The sequence below is a fragment of the Haliaeetus albicilla genome, chromosome 8 (assembly GCF_947461875.1).
Source record: "Haliaeetus albicilla chromosome 8, bHalAlb1.1, whole genome shotgun sequence".
NCBI lineage: Eukaryota > Metazoa > Chordata > Aves > Accipitriformes > Accipitridae > Haliaeetus > Haliaeetus albicilla.
In genome coordinates this window covers 42143897-42163555 of record NC_091490.1, presented here as the reverse complement: position 1 = coordinate 42163555, position 19659 = coordinate 42143897, and the positions used below count along the sequence as shown (strand labels likewise).

The window sequence follows — 19659 nt, the reverse complement described above, 5'->3', positions numbered from 1 at the left end:
CGCGGAGCCGGCGCCCCATTGGCGGGCGGCCTTGGACCGCTGGGGTAAGCGGCGGCGCGACTGGCGGCCGGCTCCGCTCCGCCCGAGCGTCACTTCCTGCTGCCAATAGCGACGTCACGCCTCTAACTCCTCGCAGCTCGACGTGGTGTGCCGGCTCGTGACGTCACCCGAACGGAAGCGCTACGAAAGGAGCGGGAGGAGACCGCGATACCGTGAGAAATTGTTTAATATGAAACGTCGCGAACAGGCTGCCGGCGGAGGGCGACACTACTGCTGGGGTACAGCTGCTACCGGGGTTTATATAAAAACGACTAATCAACCGTGAGGAAAAGCTACAGCCGCGCGATCGATAACCCGCAGAAATGAGAAACGAGGGCGGCTCCCGCCGCCCCGGGCGCGGCTCACGCTCTCCCGCATGCGGCGGGAGGAGGGTGCCCTGGAGGGGCCCGGGGCCGGCGCCGCCGGCGTCAAGAGGTGCGCGACGGCCTTCGAGTCACGCCAGAGCCTTACGCGCGTCTGTACTGGTCATAACTTAATCGGTTTTTTCCAGGAGACAGAGCGAGAGAGAGAGAGGGGCGATAACGGTAAATGCAGACGGAGTCTTCAGTTCCTGTTGGCCGCTGGGGTTCTTCGCCATCTCATATACAGTTCAGTTCGTTTAGCGTCTGGTCCAGTGTCTGATGCAACCCCAAGTTCTCTTCTTTCGCTTGAGCAAGTTTTTCTAGTGAGAAAGAAGAAGAAAACAAGACTTAAACCACACATGACTCCACAGCCTTTTCTCTCTAAATAAAACCCGTGATTACTTACCTCCACGTTCAACACTACACCTCCATTCACAAAACAAGGCCAATTTTTGAGGTAATTGCTCTAATTTAGTGCAGTTTTGGGACACGTTTTATGGGTAACGTGACAGACTTGTGTTTTGATTGAAAATGTGATTTATAGCACACGTCCTTCAGAGTTTCCATTGCCCCCAGAGTTTTTAACCAGGCAGGTGGAACACCGCCAAGTACACACTCAAGCGCACTCAAAAGCTTTGCGTTGCCACATGTGTCCTTGGGGACACCAAAATTCAGGCGTTTGCCAGCGCGCCGGGTCCTGCCTCTGCCAATGGGGGCACCCGTGCTGACGGCATCTGCCCATCCCCGGCATCGGGAGCCGGACTTACCTTCTCTGTCGTTACTAGTGTACTTTAGGTGAATTATAAGGAAATAAACCCCAAAAGCTGAAAGGTAGAGGTATCTCGTTTTTATTGAGCTCAGTTCTCACAGAGGGGACGAAGGATCGCTTGTGGAAGCTGCACAGAAGTGACAGGTATTACAGGCGAGAAAAGCTTAGGAAATGCAGCGAGGCAGAGCGGCCCCCGTACCCCCCCAGAGGTGCAGATCACAAAGAGGTCATGTCATTGAGAGCATGGTCAAGCTCCTCACTGATCGCTTTGTACTTCAGCTTCTGAGCGTACAGCTCGTCTAGTGGTGACGAGGGCAGAAGGCACGTTTCAGCAAGAAATGCAGAAAAACAGTCCAGAGAAGAGGCGCAGAGTAGGAGACATGAAGACAGGCAGAAGGCAGCAGCCAAAGCAGTTGGGGAGGAAAACAAAAGAAGAAAACAGATGCGTAACTGAGTATCGGTATGAAAGCAAAAAAATCCACACAGCTGCCAGGTCAGAAGCTTCACCTACATTTCCTTTTTTTTGATCTCACAAATTATTTTTCAGTGATCAGATTAAGTAGGGTTGTGATCTTGTTATTAATGGAAAAAGCCCTCGAGGCCATGTATGTGCGAGTTGGCCAAAATCAGGTTATTGTTACCAGCTTCTGGAAAGAGAACTCTTTCAGGAGATCTTCCTCTGGCCGGGAGGTACCACGGAGGACAGACGTGTCCAGTGGACGCATCGTGCCAGTCTACCAATAGGCCTGACAAGCACTTCTGTCCTTTCCTGATAAAATCTAATCCCCTCTCCTAGAATTTTCTTTTCTGATTTGAAATTGACCACTTTTAAATGAAACTCGAGTAATTTCATACCTTCCAGGTCATCAATAGACTTTTCCAGTTTGGCAACTGTTCTCTCTGCAAATTCAGCACGAGTTTCAGCCTGAAAAAAAAAAAAAAATAGAGTAATAGGATGCTGTTAAACAAGCAATGCCAAAATACAGGTTGGGGATGGACAAACTTACTTCTTTCAGCTTGTCAGAGAGAATCTTGATTTCTTCTTCATATTTATCTTCTTTTTCCGAGTACTGTGAATGAAAACAATAAACACTCTTTAAGGGAAGTTGTAGCAACAATGATAAATGTTTATGAAACTGTGACCTATTTATAACCACTTTTCCTTTTACAACAGCTGCAAACACCCTTCCCATCCTTTTCTCCTCTTCACCAAGACATTTCAGACTCTCGTTCAGAAAGCATCATTTTAAAACTGAGGATGTCCCAAGTTCCTTTTGTGCATCATCTTACGCCTTAATGGGCTTACCTTCTTGTGCGGCACAAAAACAGCTGAATGTACAAGAGAACGTGAAGCCTCCCATTACCAATTTAGACTAGCCAGAAAAAACTGTTTAATGAAATCGAGTTTCAACAAATTTATTTATTAAGAGGGCAAAAACCACAAAAAGAGCAAGATCAGAAAATCAAGAGCAGTCAGCAGCGTACCAGTGTGGGAAACGGGAGATTTAGGTCCTGGCCTGAAGCAGTGTTGCAGATAATTACCAGATTACAGACTTGGGTTCGGGCAGAACTGATTCAGCGTTATCAACAGTCTCTGTTAAACAGGCAGTTGGCTAAACCCTTTGCTTATTTTGATTATTTCTAAGAATTTTATTTACAAGTTTTGACTTTGCCCCTATCCCTCAGTTTACTGAAAGAACCAACCTTTTCAGACTGAGCTTCCAAGGACTTCAGGTTGTTAGTGACGTTCTTTAACTCCTCTTCAAGGTCACTACATTTACTATAGGGGGGGAAAAAAAGGTATAAATGACTACTGTCTCTGTTATGACTTAATTTAATTTTCAAAGAGTCTAAAAATACAAGGGATGAAGTAATTATTAAGTCTGAAAGGAGAAAATTTGGTATGTAGGCTACAAAAAAGCTTTTCTACATGCCCGCCTACCAGTAGTAGATTTTTCTACTTGAAATACAGCTTTGACCTTTACTGTATTCTAAACTGCTTCCGTGTATACGAAATTACTCACACTTCAGACACCTCTGCACGCTCTTCAGCTCTTTCCAGTTCACCCTCCAAAATAACCAGCTTACGGGCAACCTGTAAAGAGACAACAGCTGTATCAAGCCAGTCTGTAATTTCTTACATGTTTCTCTCAAAGCACTACGCTCGTGCTTTCCTTCTGAATGATAGAATTAGGTTAAAACATACATGCACAGACATGACAGACTTTTTCCCCAAATAAATTAGATTTTGCAGTGTTCTTAGCATTACATATCTAAGGTGCTGCCAAAGTCACTATTAAAATTACTCCTTTTTGGGAACCTTCCAAAGGCGAACCATCACACAGTGAAAAGCACACAAAGAATGAGTACACTGAAGAGTAACAAAGTTGTTCGTGGTTCTCCCGTAAGTTTAATCATTTCCTTATCTCTTTTACCTCTTCATATTTGCGGTCAGCTTCTTCAGCAATATGCTTAGCCTCCTTCAGTTGCATTTCCTGAATTTCCATTTTCTCTTCATCTTTCATTGCTCTGTTCTCAATAACCTTCATTCCTCTGCAGAAATCACAGCAAATATGTTTAATGTAGAAGCATTTTAGCACTTCTCTCTCAAAGGTCCTAAAGCGGAATTCACTATTTGTAACCAAAAAGCGGCTCGTTGTGCCCATACTATCGTGTTCTTCAAGGCTAACAGAATTACTCATTCAAGCTTATCAAAAAGTTCCGAGTCTCTGACCTGCAATCCACATTAACACATGCAGATACTAAATGATACAGGAATATTTTATTCATATATACTCAATTTTTACTGGGGAAAAAAAGGAAATGTACCTCTCACTCTCATCCGCTGCTTTCTCAGCCTCCTCCAGTTTCTGCAAGGCTGTGGCCAGCCGTTCTTGGGCACGATCCAACTCCTCTTCCACTAGCTGGATACGTCTGTTCAGAGCTGCCACCTCACCTTCAGCCTACAGGAAATACAATCACCCAGAACCGAGGTTATGTACAAGCCACTGACTGGCTGACAAATGTTCTCAACTAACCAGTTTTCCTTAAAACTGCAAAGGCTTCTCCTTGGTAGGGAGCAGAGAAGCTCTAGGAACCTTTCTGTCTCTGCTCTTTGTTTGTTTAAACTGTGGCATCTCAGGAATTTCAAGGTATGGAGTATGTGCTTCTCCTTTCTTTTTTTTTAAGGTACCTATCATTCCTGCTACACAACAAAGGATTTGACACCGATTGCCAAGGGAGAACTATTTTCAGATCACTTCACAGGGTGGGATCTACCCATAGGATACCAAAGTTAAATTGTTTCCATAATGGCTTATTCCAAAAACTTCACAGTTGATTTCTCTGTTCTTGGTTTCATTACAGATTGCAGCAATATCCTCTCATAGCACGCTGCTGAAGTTAAAACCATTATCCATTATGGGTTCCTGAGCCTGCAAATGCTATATAATCTTTACGCAGTCAGCTGGGCAGATACACTTGGCCTCAGCAAGGGAAAGTCAGTCTCCTTTGTAAAACAGGGAAAAATTAGGTATGTTCTTAAAATAAGTTCACTTTCCTTTTTCATTGCTTCCTATGGTACTTAAGGAATTAGGCTGAAAGCATTTCCTAGTAAGAAGGTCTGTTTATGTATTATTGAATAAACTGCACAGTAACTGGAAACACTATCAATGCTTAAAAAATAGACTAGATAAGAAATGGAGAGGTTGTTAGGAGAAACGCTCACATACAGACAGTATGAACAAATTGGTGTCCATAAATACATAGTGTTTGTTAAGATATGGTTCCTTCAATTGCTTGTTATTTGAAGGAAAATAAAGTCCTACTTTAATAACTGCCAGGTTTGTGCTCTTAATTGTCCTCAAATCTGAGTATGATTGCCATGTATAACTTTTTTTAACACTTTTACGGGCTCTATATGCTAGAAGGGCAGCTGTTTCATGCTTTGTGTTAAACACTTTGAAAAAATACTTGTTTTGCTGCAGCTTTGCAAATTTGGTTACTGACCGCTCCTCCTAGGCTGGAGGAAGTGGTTTCCATTCATAGCTGTACCATCTTGGAAAGGATTTCACTGACTGATCCAAATGGAAGCTGACCCAGGATTCCACCAGTCATAAATTATCCAGCATTCATTTGTTTTCTACCCAGTGCTATGTGTTTAACTTTCTTGATTTACACACAAGGCATCGATCCTGTGGAAAACTGGCATCTGTTATGTGGCAGTCTGCAACTCCTGCCACTAGACAGGCCACTTTTAAGTCATATTTTAATTAAGCAAGATTCCAAAGCTATGGAGACGGGGCCACTGGGAAGCTGGAGTTAGTCTGGCTCCACCTCTCCCAGAAGCAGCCCGCAGTCCTTATACGGTAAAACTAACTCGCTGACATGTGATAAAATAGCAGGAAGATGCCGGGAAGGCTGATCACACACAAATCTAAGTGAAACCAGCTGTCCGGCCCCGAGAGAGCCGCACACTAGTGGAGAGTTCTGATTTCTCTGTGCAAACCAGGAGGGAAAGTTATTTTCCAGCAGTTAGACATTTCCCAGCTGTGCTGAAGCCAGCGGTGCGGCGCCGAGAGGCGGGAACTCCCCGCTCGTTGTCAAGCAGCGCTTTTTCCTAATTAAGCAGCCATTTCCTACTAAACTCGTAACCGCTTCCCGATGCCGATCGGCGCTCGCAAACGCCTGTTCCGAGGGGAACGGCCCCATAGCGCGATAAGCAGCGGGCGCCTGGGACGAGCCGCCGCCGCAGCCGCCGCCGCGCCCGGCGGCCCCGGGGGACGGTGCGGGCGAGGCGCTGCGGCAGCGCCAGCGGTTTCCGCAGGGAGTCTGCGGAGCGGAGCAGCGAGGGGGATACAGCTGAGGAATGAAGGCAGCCGAGCCGTGCTCCCGGAGCAGGGGAGAGCCGGGCACGCCCCAGCGAGAGAGAGCCAGAGACAGGAAGGAAGGAGCAGGGCAGCCCGGGAGAGAGCGACCGAGAGAGGCGAGCAGGCAGCCCGGGCGGTCTCACTTTCTCCCGCAGGTCTCGTTCCAGGTCCAGCTCCCGCTGGAGGACCTGGGCGCGATCCTCCGCCTCATCCGCCTGTTGCTGCAGGCACTGGATCTTCCTCTTCACCGCTTCCAGGGAGCTCGGCGCGGCCATGGGCGCGGCGCTGGCGGCGGGCAAGGCGCGGAGGTGCTGCACGTGGCGGCGCGCGGCCCCGCGCCTTTCAATGGGCCGATGACGTCACGCGGCTGGAGGTGGAGGTGGTGGGGGGGTGTGGTGACGTAGCACAGAGGAGTCGGCGCAAGCAGCGCCGGGACAGTCGCGCCCCGGGGCCGCCCCGCCCGTTCCCCCGTCCCCCATCCCGCGGGGGTCCCCGCTGCAGCCCCGCGCCCCGCGCCCCGCTCCGCGATGCCAAACCCGCCGCGGGACTGCCGGGCTCCCCGGGTCAGCCCGGCCATCCCGAGGACCCCCAAAACGGGGTTCGGCAAACCGCCGCCAAGTCCTGCCCTCCGGTTCGTTACTGCCCTGGTTGGGCCCGCGCAGCCAAGCGAAGCTAAACCGAACCGTTCCGACGGCAAAACGACCGGGGCGTGCGGCTGGGGAGCGGGGACCGGTTTTTAAGCCTGCTCTGTGGCTGAAGCCAAACTGCATCCTTAGGCCACAGCAGATCCCTGCTTCTGTCCCAGCTTCCCTGAAAGAGCACCATCTTGTTTGTTTCGATTAAAGGAGATTTCACCTTTCCTTAAGAATTCCCGCCCACAAACACCCAACACCCCCCCCCCCCCAGTTTCAGAAACCCCTGATGGGTGCAGTGGTAAAAATTCCCCTCTGGGTACCCGTTCAGCCCTGCGTGGCGCTGGCTCCCGGGGGGAAACTGCCTGTGCCGTGCGCTCAGCGCAGAACAGCCAGCCCGAGCTCGTTTTGGGAGAGGGGACAGGAGACTTAACGTCCCTGAATCCTAACACTGCCTTTCCCATCCCCCGATCTGAGTGCTGCAGTGCAAAAACTCTCAGCGATTCTCATCATCAGTGTACAACATACATACTGCAAAACACGGAGAGCATAGTTGCAGGCAAATATTAGCCATAGGTACGTACATCAGTGGCCTTCTTTTCAGCCTGCTCTAGTTTTTCCTGGGCATCTTTGAGAGCCTCCGAGTACTTATCCAGCTCATCTTCAGTTCCTTTCAACTTTTTCTGCAGAGCTACCAGCTCATCCTCTACCTTTCAAGAGAGAAAAAAAACCGAAGTAAACATTCTGGTGTATTATCAGTTACAGTCTGATCTCTTTACTATTAGTTTTAACCTAATGTAACATACGAAGAGTCACAAAAGAGCAGATCAAAGTTCTGCTGGGGCAAGTAGTCTGAAAATGACTGGTAGCAGTTGCCAGGCAAAGATCATTAAAAACATACCACCCTTAGAACAATATTTCCTGCCACCGCACATACAGGATCTGATTTAATATGTAACTTGGTATAAGCCCTTTTTCACCTCATTTCTATTTTGGACTCCACAACACCCTGCAGCAGTTAATTCTACAGCATAATTATAAATGTTTAAAAATTATGTCCTTGTGTTTGTTCTAACACTATTACTTGATGATTGATTAGGAAAGTGTTCAGTTCCCGTATAGCTAGAAAAAATGAGTGGTCATTCCCTAGTCATCTTTTGTATGTTGTTCAAGACACTTCAAATCAAACGTGATACTCTGGAAGCAGGAGGGAACAGGTCCAGACCCTGCTGTAAGCAGGAGGTGGGGCTCGACGACCTCCGGAGGTCCCTTCCAACCTGAATTATTCTCTGCCTAATTGTGGGCCAACAAGGTATGTTCCATCCTACCAAGAGGTTCAGACTCTCTCCTCCATACCATATAAATCCGTATTGTACGCTAGAATGGTACTATTTATAACCTGCTGGGAGACTGTTTAATGACAAACTGTCTCATGCTCCCTGAAGAATTTACATTATCAGGCGGCTTGCTGCTGATAAGGGTGCAGCCTGCAAACCCATCTGCTCCATCATTTCATTTGCAATACAAAACAGTTCAGTCTACAGAGAAACGGATTTAACCATTTTGCTCCACCTTCACATAAATTTAGTCTATCAAAATAGTTCACTCAAAATAGTTTGTGTTTTAGTGCACTGACTTTCTTCATTCTAGCTTCAAAGATAGCTTTAATGACATTTTTGGTAGCATGCTGTTCTTGAACGTTGTTATGTTGCTATACTTCTACTCAGAGTAACCAGATAGTGTGAAAGAACTGAATATGCTTGCTTAGACGCTTTAACAGAGGGACAGTAAGCAGGATGAAGGAGGTGATAAAATCCCTACTTGAGTACTGTGCCCACATGAAAAAAAAAGCTGAAAAATTTCAGACAATTCAGAAAAGAGGAGTAAGATCAAAGATTTATTATTCTCTTTTAGCTTTTTATTGTGAATTACCCTCATATAGATACTTGAAAATTCCCACAAGTGTGTCATTTATCAGTCTGTAGGAAATCACCTTTGATAACTAAATGTAAAGGAAGGCTAAGCATTCAATCACCATTAACTGCTCTGAATAACAATCTGCTGTGGCTGTTACTGAGTGCAGAAAGATTAGCTGGGGATACTGCGGCCCAACAGAACAGCATCGGATCAACACCTCTGAAGCTAGGAAAGAAATAGGGACTAGGTACACAGGCGATGCATGCAGCTTGTAGAAGCTTACTGTAATGACACAAAAGAGACAAGTAGTTTTCCTTATGTTGGGGGTGGAGAGGGAAGACAGCAGCAGCTGACCCTTTTGGAAACTTTCTTCCTCTTGCTTTAGCTAAATGGATGATCAGTTGAAAGTTTAGTTAAGTCATCCAGGATCTCAAACTGAACTTGAATGTTAAGAAATATTTTGCCAAATGAATGCTAATAACGTATTATAGCAGTCTGGAAGATGTAGCAGAAGCAGCCACATTCAGAGGATGTAAAAGCAAAAGACATGGTAATTTTACAAGAAGTGCTATAGGAAACTTGAATGTAGTCAACTTACATTTCAAGATCACTCTGAAAATACTATAGCTCAAATATGAGATAGATACCCAGAAAACAGAACATTGAAAAGCAAAAGAATATGAAAATATTATCACAAATTCAGTTAAAAGAAGAGCTTTCAAATTAAGGTATTTCTGATTATTCTTAACAAAAAATAATACAACATATCTACTGTTGAGTCACAGCTGGCACCTGTAAGGGGCACTCTGTATACCAAGGACTAGTCAAGTGAACTTTATTAATTCACTCCAAGGAGAGGCTCAATTAATGTTTAAACACAGCTGACTCTTCAGGAGGTATTAACACTAGTCCTACAGGTGTTCAAAGTATACAGCTTTGATTTGGAGTATGTAAGGTCTTTTCCATGGAATCAGAAGCACAAGAAAATTAAGGCAATTATGTAAGATTCAAGAGAAGTTAGACAAAGCTCTCTTAAGAATCTGTGGATAGTGCTAATTTTGCAAAGACTCAGATGGCTGAAAGGAGAAGTTAATACCTAGCCCTGGCTGTATGAGTGTAACATCACAAAAAGGCAAAAGACTTGAAAAGATTAGCAGAAAACCTGACTTCAAATTATTTTGCTTTCTGAATCAGAAAGTTGCAACATAGTATTTTGTTACACTTACTTCCACAGCACACATGCTATCAGTGATTTTATTTCTACTTACCTGTTTGCATTTGTCCTCAGCTGCCTTCTTATCTGTTTCAGCCTGCTCTGCTCTGTCAATGGCATTCTCCTTGTCCAACTTCAACATCTGCATCTTTTTCTTGATAGCTTCCATTTTTGCTAAAGGATAGGTTGTATATGTCGCGCTACTGAAAGAATTCTGAAGAGTAAAGTTTTAGATTTTTACCAGCTTGGGCAGAGAAAGAAGTTCTACCCAGCCAAGTCACAGGCAAAATGAGCTCAAGTGCTTGTAGACAGTGCTTAAACCCAGAGACCCCCTGGACAAAACCCAGATCTACTGGCCTCTTCTCTGATCTTTCATACACAGCCTTTCTAAGGAATGAGCTGGAACAGACTCACTAGAGGAATCTTCACCACTCCATCATCTCCTTATTTGGGTCCTGTTTTCTTAAAGAGAAAACTGTTTCCATTTTTAAGCTTCTGACAGAAGCAAAAGTGTTGACATATGAACACATGCTTGAAAGAAAGCTTATTAGCACCCCTCCGTGTTTGCAGAGCAATTAAACAGCCCAATAGATCTATGAGGATGGCCTGGCTTCTTACAATAATGGCATAAGACTATTGAAGCAAAGGGAAGGATCTTTTTGGATTACTCCAAAATAAATCCATGCATAAAATAAAATTTAAAAAACCCTACCCGTAAGAGGTAGCTAAATTTATGTTATAAAAATATGCAGAATATGCTATGAGGCAGCAGGGGTTTTGCTGTGAATAAGGACTGGTGTTAAAAGAACTAGCTATAACCTGTAATAGTATAATACACAACCGAGGTCAGATTTAGATCCCAAGTTCAGGCTCAAAGACATTCAGTGAGTTTGAGTGCCTGTCTTTGAAATTTCACTCACTAAATACTTAGGGAACTGAACAATACACCTGAAGTTGCAGGCTGATGAGCACTGTAAATTATTTCTTCTATGAAGGAGTCACCTTCTCTCTGAGGCAAAGCAACAACAGGCTCTGGGAGGAACATCAGGGGCAGCTCCACTGAGGACACCAACAAGAGCATCCAATGGCCCTGGGATGAGCCCTATTTCCTTTCACAGTCTTATTAAACACAACCCCATACCCCCAACTGCCCTCTCCCATCCCTTCATATGCTCTCGCTTAGCTTCATAGCCCCTGACACTTGCTTTGTCCTTACTTATTCCACCTCCCTGAGCAGACTGAAAGCACTTGTTGACTTTGCTACACAGGGACCTGCATGCCCTCATATTCCCCCACTTCTTTCCCAAATTCAGGTCCCATTAACCACTCCCTGATCCTTTCCTCCCCGATTCTGCCCCGGCTCTGCTCTCCACAGCCTTGTGCTCCCTCCCAGGCAACACATAGCCCAGGCTCTCTGCAGACCCTCACAAACCCTGTCAGGCCTTCCCTCGGAAGTGCTCCCAGCATCCCCAGCCAGGAGGGGTACCAGAAGACTCAGCACAGGACCCAGGAACTCCCTCATCCTCTGGAGTGAGCTGGCATGGCACTAAGAGGCCTTCAGGACAGACTTCTAAGGAAAAATTGCCTTTATTTAGCTACACATGATGGCAGAACGGACACAAAGCCAATACCAGCACAATGCCCATAAGCAAGGCCAGACTCCCACAAACCATCCCTGAAGCACCACCAGGCCTGTCAGAGGACTCACTACACTGCTCAGGTTGCCTTTTGTAAGAGATTTCCTGTTGTTTCGAGTCAAAATAAAAACAACACCCACACCGCTACTAAAACCAAGACCTCAACCCCCGGCAGCCCCACCCGATGCCTGTGAAAGAGGACTTCGCCCCCTCCCCGGCCCATCCCAAGATGGCTGCCAGGAAACGCCCCGAAAGGCTGTGTGGTGGCGGCGCCAAGATGGCGGCGCGCCCGAGGACTACACTTCCCAGAGGGCTGTGCGCCATCGTCCCGCTGGAGCGCTCCGGCCCCTCCTCAGCGCCGGACCGGGCACGCCCAGCACCTCCATCCCTCATTAACGGCAATTAAGTAACGCCAGGTTCAGCCGCTTGGGTTTCCCCCCCATATGTAAAACAATGCTCGGAATTTTTAACAGCGGCAAGTTGAGTGTTTGCTGGGAAACCGGTGCTGGCTCTTCCCGATCCGGTGTGTGCCTGTATTCCTTGGCACGCCTCACATAATTCAGTCTGCCTTTTTTCCCCCAAATCGCCATATTTGCCTCCCCTCCTCTGGCCCGCGGGTACCGCTGCGACAAGGTGCCCCCATGGGTGTTTTTTTGTCCAATTCCGATGATTTGAACAAAGATAAAAACACGCAGGTCCTGAACCTGGGAAGAGGTTTAAGGAGTAGGGGCGAGGCACTAAATTAACTTGCAGAAATGGCGTTAAAAACTACTCCACCATATTGATCACTGTAACACAGCTTGCATTTCCCCTTGCCCTCCTCCCCTGTGAGTTTGCTGGCTCAGCCCTAGCCGAGGGCAGCGGGTTGCCGCAGGGATTTGGGCCGATGGCGGAAACCCGGCCGCCGAGTTAGGGTCAGCGCTGGTGGTCGCAGACCGGTGCCAAAGTGCCGGAGGAGACACGCGGCATCCTGGCAGCTGCCGCCTCTTCGGCCAGCCGGTTGCGGTGGAGCCGTGGCCATCTCCACTAGTTTCCTTTGGAGCAATGTATGCCTTTAATCACTTTCTTCTAATGGCTGCGACCCAGTGGTCCAGCTCACACGCTGCTCCTGTGAGTTCAAACCAGTTCACCATGTTTTATGGCTTCTTCAGGGCTTCCCTCCCTTGATCGTGCCGTTGTTACCGAAATCTGGAATAAAACTCCTTAACATCAATGTGAAGTTAAGAAGCAGGCACTTTGTTTATTGCAGCGCTGGGGACACGGGGGATCGCTTCTCCAAAGGCGTGTCCAACTTGGTATCAAAATCCATCAGTTTTTATAGACTTTTTCTGTCAGGTCATTGTTACATAAGCTCTTTACATAAAAATGCATACTATGCTCGTTCTTAAATGTAAGCTTTATAATGATTGGTCCTTTGATTATATAACCTTATCAATATTCTTATTTAAAAACAATCATTGGTCAATTTCACTTAGCTCTACTGATTGGAATCTTCGATACTCAAATCGAGATGGGAAGGGTAAGGGGTTTCCAAGCAGCATAACTGGTGTCCATGACAGTTTCCTTAGTTTCCTGAAACAAGACATAGAAAACCAGTAACTTCCTGGTGAGGTTTCTATGGTTAGCTATTTCAGACTTCAACACTATTGAGGTTCCTACAGTCACACGTAACACAGTTCCTAAAGTTTCTATGGCTACATTTCAAACTTAACAATCCTATACATTATGCTTCACAATTTTACTTCTTAATCAAACCTAACTCTTCTATGTAATTAAATTTTGATTTCTTTATCAGAATATTTGCAACACCGTCGCTGGCACCCTGCCTCCAGGCCGGACCCTGCAGGGCTGTACCTGTTTCACACTGTGGTCTTGCACGCCACGAGGGGTGGATGTGCCACGGGCCTTGTAGCTCTTTTTCAGAAGGAGCAGGTTTTGGGGTGCAGGTTTGGAGATGCATCAAGTGGGGGAGGAAAAGGAGAGGAGAAGGACTGCATTAGCCCTGTCTGACCTGGCACGTGGGAACTTATGTGATGGAGGCAGATGCAAGACTGTGCACGCCTCCCCCTTGGACTACAGCTGCCATGTAGCCTTAGGTGCACATTTTGAGCTGTTTCTATGGCTGCTCTTACAGGCTCTTCATAATTCCTGATTACTGAGATGAGCAGAGCTGGCTTTCCAGCCAGCTCACCAGCCCCTCTCCTGCCGCAGGCTCGGGGAGGCTCAGAATCAGGGCTGGGGAAGCGAACGCTGAACAAGACTCTTTTGCCTTTGTATTTCTACTGCAGGAAGATAATTTTTCTAATCAACTCCGTAGCATGACTCAGAGCCACATTTAGAAAGGAACATCAAGGAACATGTCACCCTGTGTAGCCCTTCAATCAGGTACATTCCCTTCTTCCCCTCCCTGCTTCACGAACTGGAGAGAAATACCTGAAAAATTCACTCTGTTCCCTCAGTAATGATAATCCTGTCACTCCCACAGCCTCTGGCTTTCATTAGCTTGGGAAACAGTGAGCAACCAAGAGAGAAAAAAGAGCCCTCCAAACCATTTCTTTTTTCTTTTTTTTGGGGTGGGCAGGAAGGTGCTTTACAGGCTGTAGGAGTTCCTTTGTTTTTCCTTTTTTTTCAGAGGGATTGTTTGGGCCTAGCAAGGCTTGGCAAGGTTGGGTGTGTAAATATGAGAGGATACCAGAAGGAAATGAAGTTGGATTGTTCGAGAGTGTGCTCATTTCTTTGGCAGCACGCTGCACGGGAAGCGCGTCGCAGCAGGCGTTTTAACAGACTGCGATGGGGGGTGGGGGGGCTGGACCTGTGGCCTAAAGTCTGGCAGGTCTCAAAATTTTCTATGCTCTCAATCCCTACTTATTTTTATTGCCTAGAAGTTAGCTGGGACCCACACCATGTCCCATTTTGCTATCTGGGAAAAGCAGACACTTTATATGCCCGTTTTCTTCTCCAGCTCCTGCTCCGTTCTAAACTCCTGGTCATAAAAGATCACCTTCCTCTCTTTCACATTGACCGAGCTCCAATTCCTTCTCATATGCAAAGCTACATATGTCAAGGCTTGAAACATTTCAAAGCAGAAGGAAGAAGCTGTTGATAATCCTTTACCAAAATTCCTTTGGTTTCTTAATGTAAATATCTCCTAGTAGTCCACTCCCTCTTGTAAATTTTCTGTTCTAGAAACTATATAATATGGCGTATCATTAGCAGTGCACTTTAGCAAAGGTGGCACTAGAATTAACATCAAACTTGTCTCTTCCTGGCATTTCCTATTAAATGACAAAATCCATAAACCCTCATATCTCACTGAATTTCTTTTCTTTGTGGGTTCTCCCTGCAGGGCTGTTGCCCAGCATGAAGGGTATGGCAGGGCAGTAACAATCTGTAATACCCTCTTTCTGATGCTTTCTCATTAAGTATCGATTACTCACCACGGTTCAAGACAAGGTACTGGGCTAGGTGTGACCAAAATGGTACATCTACTTTTCCCATGCCTAGATCCAAGGGGAATTTTCCTCTTTTCTTAAATAATCCCGGTTATCTGCATTTCCCAGCAGGGTCTTGAACACCTGAGATGCTGAATTTGACACAGTTTTCAGTAGGATGGCAGAATTCACCCAGCACCTGAAACATGCACCTGCTTGGGAAGCCTGTCTCACTGCAAGTATCTGGTACACCAGAAGAAAGCAAATCCCATCCTATATGCATGTTAACGTTCCTGGCTAATACAGAATGGAGTGGAGAGGATGCCAGAAGAGGAAGAATCAGCCACCTCTATCCCAAGACTTTGGCTACCCTTCCTTTCTCTGGGCTGGCTGTATTGCCTTCACCGATGAGACCCATGCAATCGCAGAGAAGTATTTGCCTTTAGACCAGAGGACAACCATCTGTATGGACCATCCCCTCTTCGGTTACTTTGCTATTACAGCCCATTTCTGGGCCACAGTGAAAGCTTTAAGCTCTTCCTTGCCATTAGATGGCAATGTAGATCCACAAATCCTCTTTCTTCCTTGAGCCCCTGGAAAACCATCTTGCTGCTGGTGGAATGGCTGGTAGAGCCTCAAATCTATTTCTGCCTACCTCACCTTTTAAGACTGAGGCATCCTGAATTGGTTTCGCCTGCAAATGAATGGAGCTGGCTGCCTGGGATGCCAGCTCCTCTGGAGTCCTCAGTGGCATGAGCACTCACTCTCTCTCCATCTAGGACCTTCCTTTGCGCACAGAGGTTTATTTTTTTCACTCTTCCAGCAATTAATTAAATTATCTCTTGTTTTGCTGTTTCCACAAGCATTTTGCTGTCTTGCTTGTTTCTCAGCTTATTGCCAAATCTGGCAGGCAAGTAAGTCATGGGCTGCTGCAGGCCAAACCCTGGAGGATACAGACTTCTTCCTAGGGTCATGAATCTCCCATCTGGAAAGTTATAAAGAACTGCAGTGAGAAATAACTACCACCGCAAAATGCTTTCCTCCATATCCATTTTTCAGCTTTTTCATTGTCTGCACTTGACTGGTTCATTTAACATGTGCGTTACTGGTTTTTTTTCCTTCACATTTCCTTTTCCACCAGAAACTGTCACCAACTCACATCCAACTTCTGCGCAGAAAACTTGCAGGTTCATTTATGTTCCAAAACCAGGCAAGTTTTCTCCTTCAAAGCTGAATATACTCAGCTTTTTTTCTGGAGTCTGTTTAAAGTTCAATCCTAGGCCAAACAGAGTCCAGCAGCTCCCAGTAACGCAATATTGATTGATGCTGGGCAGCTAGCCAGGGATGTTGTAGGGCCTTTTGGAGTCTGATTCAGATACTGCAGCAGGATCCATCTGACTTGGTAAATTCAGCTGCATTAGTGGCAGAAATCCTCATTTGTTCCAAAAAGAATGAAACTAGGATCAGCCCCCTTTTTGTGACAGCTTTTTTTAAAGATCTGTTATACTGCTGGAGCAGATGGAGAGCTCCTGACTGTGGTCTAAAACAGGACAGGATGACAGGGACATTTTCCCCTGTGCCAGGCAAGGATGGGAGATTGTGGCTGGGTATTCAGTGGAACAGAGAGTCCATTTGGCCTGGGAGCACAGGACCCTATAGCTTGACAGGCAGATGACAGGACAGGGTCAGTGCAGAGACTGCCACCTTCCCTCGTCACTCACACCTCCCGTATATGTTAACGTAAGCACCTTGCAGCTTTTCTGGATTTTAAATGGTCTAAACAGTGAGGATTTTGCCCCTAATCCCCAGGAGAAGTGCTTCTCCATCACAGAAAGGCTCTTTCTATTCCTGGTGTGCAAGAAGTTAATAGTATTCCTAAGCACTCTTGCAGATGTGAGCAGTATGTTGTAGATAAGTTATATCAGGAGAAAGTGTTATCACTTGGGCTTACATATTTTGTGCTTATCCATTGGACTCTAAAAAGCCATTGCATTTAATTATCCATTTCTCAAAGCATTTATTAATCATTTTTTAGCTCTTTGTTCATTTGCTGTAGATGTAACTTGACATATAAAGTGAGCCCAGTCATTTTATAACCAAGCACATCTCAGGAGGAGGAAAGCACTGGGTGATAGGAAAGGCCTTACTCATCTTGGCACATGGTGGTACAGCTCTAGGTAGGGCCTCTGGGTACTTCAGGAATATAAATACTAGTGCCTTAAGCTGCCCCATCACCTGAGATATCTGGGGCACTGAATGAATTAGGTGGCTGGAGATTTCTAACCTTAAGTTATCACTGTAAAGCCTCGTGATTCGTCCTGCATGGCCATTCAATTCCTGTGAGTGAATCTCTCCCAGCCATGTGCTCCCCAGCACCCACTGTGGGTCTCGGAGCTCACAACACTACAGCCTTCCCTCTGCACCATCAGTTAATGGAGCAGGAGGACAATCATGGGGTAGAGAACGTGCCCGCCACCAGAATTGTGTACTTAGGGGAGTCTAACAAAAAGTACAGAGTGTTGTAGAGTTGCAGGTATAAGCATGGTCAACCTGACAAGGGCAGTCATCTCTCACACTTCATCCCTTGCTGTCTATCTGCTCCCAAACACAAACTCACCCCAAACAAACATCAGAGGAACATCCTTAGTTTTCAGCATTACTGACCACATGACCTGGGATCAGAGAGCTTCAGGAAACAGCAAAGTATCTTCCTTGCCAGGAAGACCAGCACCGTGAGAGTGCTTTCCCCAAAGACTTACAGGCTCTGCCAGGGGAATCACTGTTGAATTTTCCCCAGATGTTGCAATTTCTCTATGATTGCTACCAGGAAATAAACCTTTAATAAAGGTTTCTTTATTTCCTTATAGAGCAACATCCCACTTCTCCTCTGTTGTCTTCTGCAAGGAGAGCAACACAGCAAGCAGCAAAACACAGTTATTGCCAAACAAACAAACAAACAGCCCACCTAAGAAATTAGTGTCTCTATTCTGGCATTATAAGATGACATTATAAGGCCCAGGATCATCTCAACCAGCTTGAGACATCTTAATGAAGCACCTAATTTAGGCAGGTGTTTCTCTTTTGCTGTAGTCAATGGAGTAAGGAAGCTTTCAGAACGGAAGAGGACACATTTTATAAATGCTGTTGCTTTATTTCTCCCCCTCCTAAAAAAATCATAGCCCACCTGGGTTTTAAATTGCTTTTCAGGCTTTTCTAATGAATGTTTCTCTGAATGTTTGCATGTCTTCTGTTTGCCCTCAATATGGGGAAAAGCTTAAGTCAATAAGTTTTTATTTGGTTTGTAAATAATGCCAGAGTGACACATTATTGCAGATTCTCAGAACTCTGACTCCATGTCTTGTCCTCCAGATATGACATGCCAGAGACATCACCCAAGTAGGCTGCATGGTGCAGGGTAGGGGATGGAAATTAAAGTAACTTTGACAAAAGACCATCTAGAACTTTATCCTGTACCTCTGTTTAGCCCACCAACTGTCAGGAGCTGGTGAAATAATTGCTTTGGACAGATAATAAAACATCCTCCAGCAAAACTAAGGTACTTAATATACTGCCCAAGTCAATTTCCCTTATTTCTGCTGTCCTCTTGCTTTTAATAATGGTTTAATGAAAAATTCAAAATTAATTGGAACTGGCATTAGACATTCACGTGTTCCAGTGAGGGTTTCACTGCTTCAATATTTCATAAGCTGACTTCACTGCTAGGCTTCTCCTTATCCTGGCTTTCATAGGCTAGAATATAATCTTTTTTCATAAAATGAAGGGTCCCAATATGGGCGGATGGGGGTACATGAGAAAAGTTTGCAACCACATCATAGGCAAAGAAATAAAAATAACAGCTGTGTTTTCTTTCTGCCACCATCCCCCCTTTCTATGTAATGATACGCATCTGAGCCTTGACTGGAAAGAGCTGTCCTAAAAATAAACAGGAGCCGTCTGAAAGGTGTCTGAGGGAGGTATTTGGCAGCTGTCAGGCTGTCACGTATGCTAGAAGGATGGAGCTGATGGACTTGCCGACACCAGACGGGCTCTGCTGAAATAAGAATGCCTTATGCTTCCCTTGGCACTCACTGGGCAAATTCTGTTGGCCAGAGCCATCAGACCTCAGTGTGTCTGGGGCCTGATCCAGTTCTGATTGCCGTCAATGAGAGTCTGCCCTTGGATGGCAGTGGGAATTGGATCAGACCCTTGCTTTACCTGTGAGACTCTGGCTTTACACCAGGGATGAATTTTGGCTCCCCAAGTGAATGTCACCCCAATGGAGAAGAATATGCCAGGCCCCAGGCTTGAAAGTTTCTGTAGGTCTCTGAAAATGAGACCTCTCACTGAGATGCCTAGATATGGGGACCAGAGCCTAACCTTTGACATTTTTTGTTATAACGGCTTTGCACCACCCTGTGCCTCAGTTTCTCCTTCTCTAATGGGGGGCATGTTGTCCTGTCTTCAAAAAGATTAGTGACATATCTGTAGATCCAGGCATTTTTAAATGCATCCAGACCATGACTGTGCTAAAAGCTGTTCCTATTTCCCACAAGGCGCTTAATGGACACGTGTTACACCATGCAGCAGTCATGAGATGAGCAAACAGAAACACAAAGGCATGACATGACTCATCTGAAGCCTTTGCAGCACCTCAGTGGCACAGCGAGGACCCAAGAATCCCAGTCCCCACCAAAACAATCATACCTTTACAGTGACTGAATCTGGAAAGAAAATCTTGCTAGCAGAAACTTCAGTTCTTCTCAAGTGCACAGGGAAATCTCCACTGCCTGT

At 45.9% G+C, this 19659-nt stretch overlaps 1 protein-coding gene across 4 annotated transcripts; it reads right to left on the bottom strand.

Annotated features, from left to right (window-relative positions):
• Nucleotides 1-208: 208 nt before the first annotated feature.
• TPM4 (tropomyosin 4) lies at nt 209-10192 on the bottom strand. Of its 4 annotated transcripts, none has more exons than XM_069790302.1 (9): nt 9856-10192; nt 7255-7380; nt 4000-4133; nt 3606-3723; nt 3195-3265; nt 2875-2950; nt 2178-2240; nt 2026-2095; nt 209-721 (listed from the first exon to the last, which is right to left on the bottom strand). In XM_069790302.1, exons 1-9 carry the CDS (start codon nt 9967-9969, stop codon nt 639-641), a joined length of 855 nt encoding a protein of 284 aa, XP_069646403.1. In that variant the 5' UTR covers nt 9970-10192; the 3' UTR covers nt 209-638. The 4 variants fall into 4 exon arrangements, with proteins under 4 accessions (XP_069646403.1, XP_069646405.1, XP_069646401.1 ...); XM_069790300.1 differs by lacking the exon at nt 209-721 and adding an exon at nt 1234-1469 and having other exon boundaries at nt 9856-10191; XM_069790304.1 differs by lacking the exons at nt 7255-7380; nt 9856-10192 and adding an exon at nt 6182-6379.
• Nucleotides 10193-19659: the final 9467 nt, after the last annotated feature.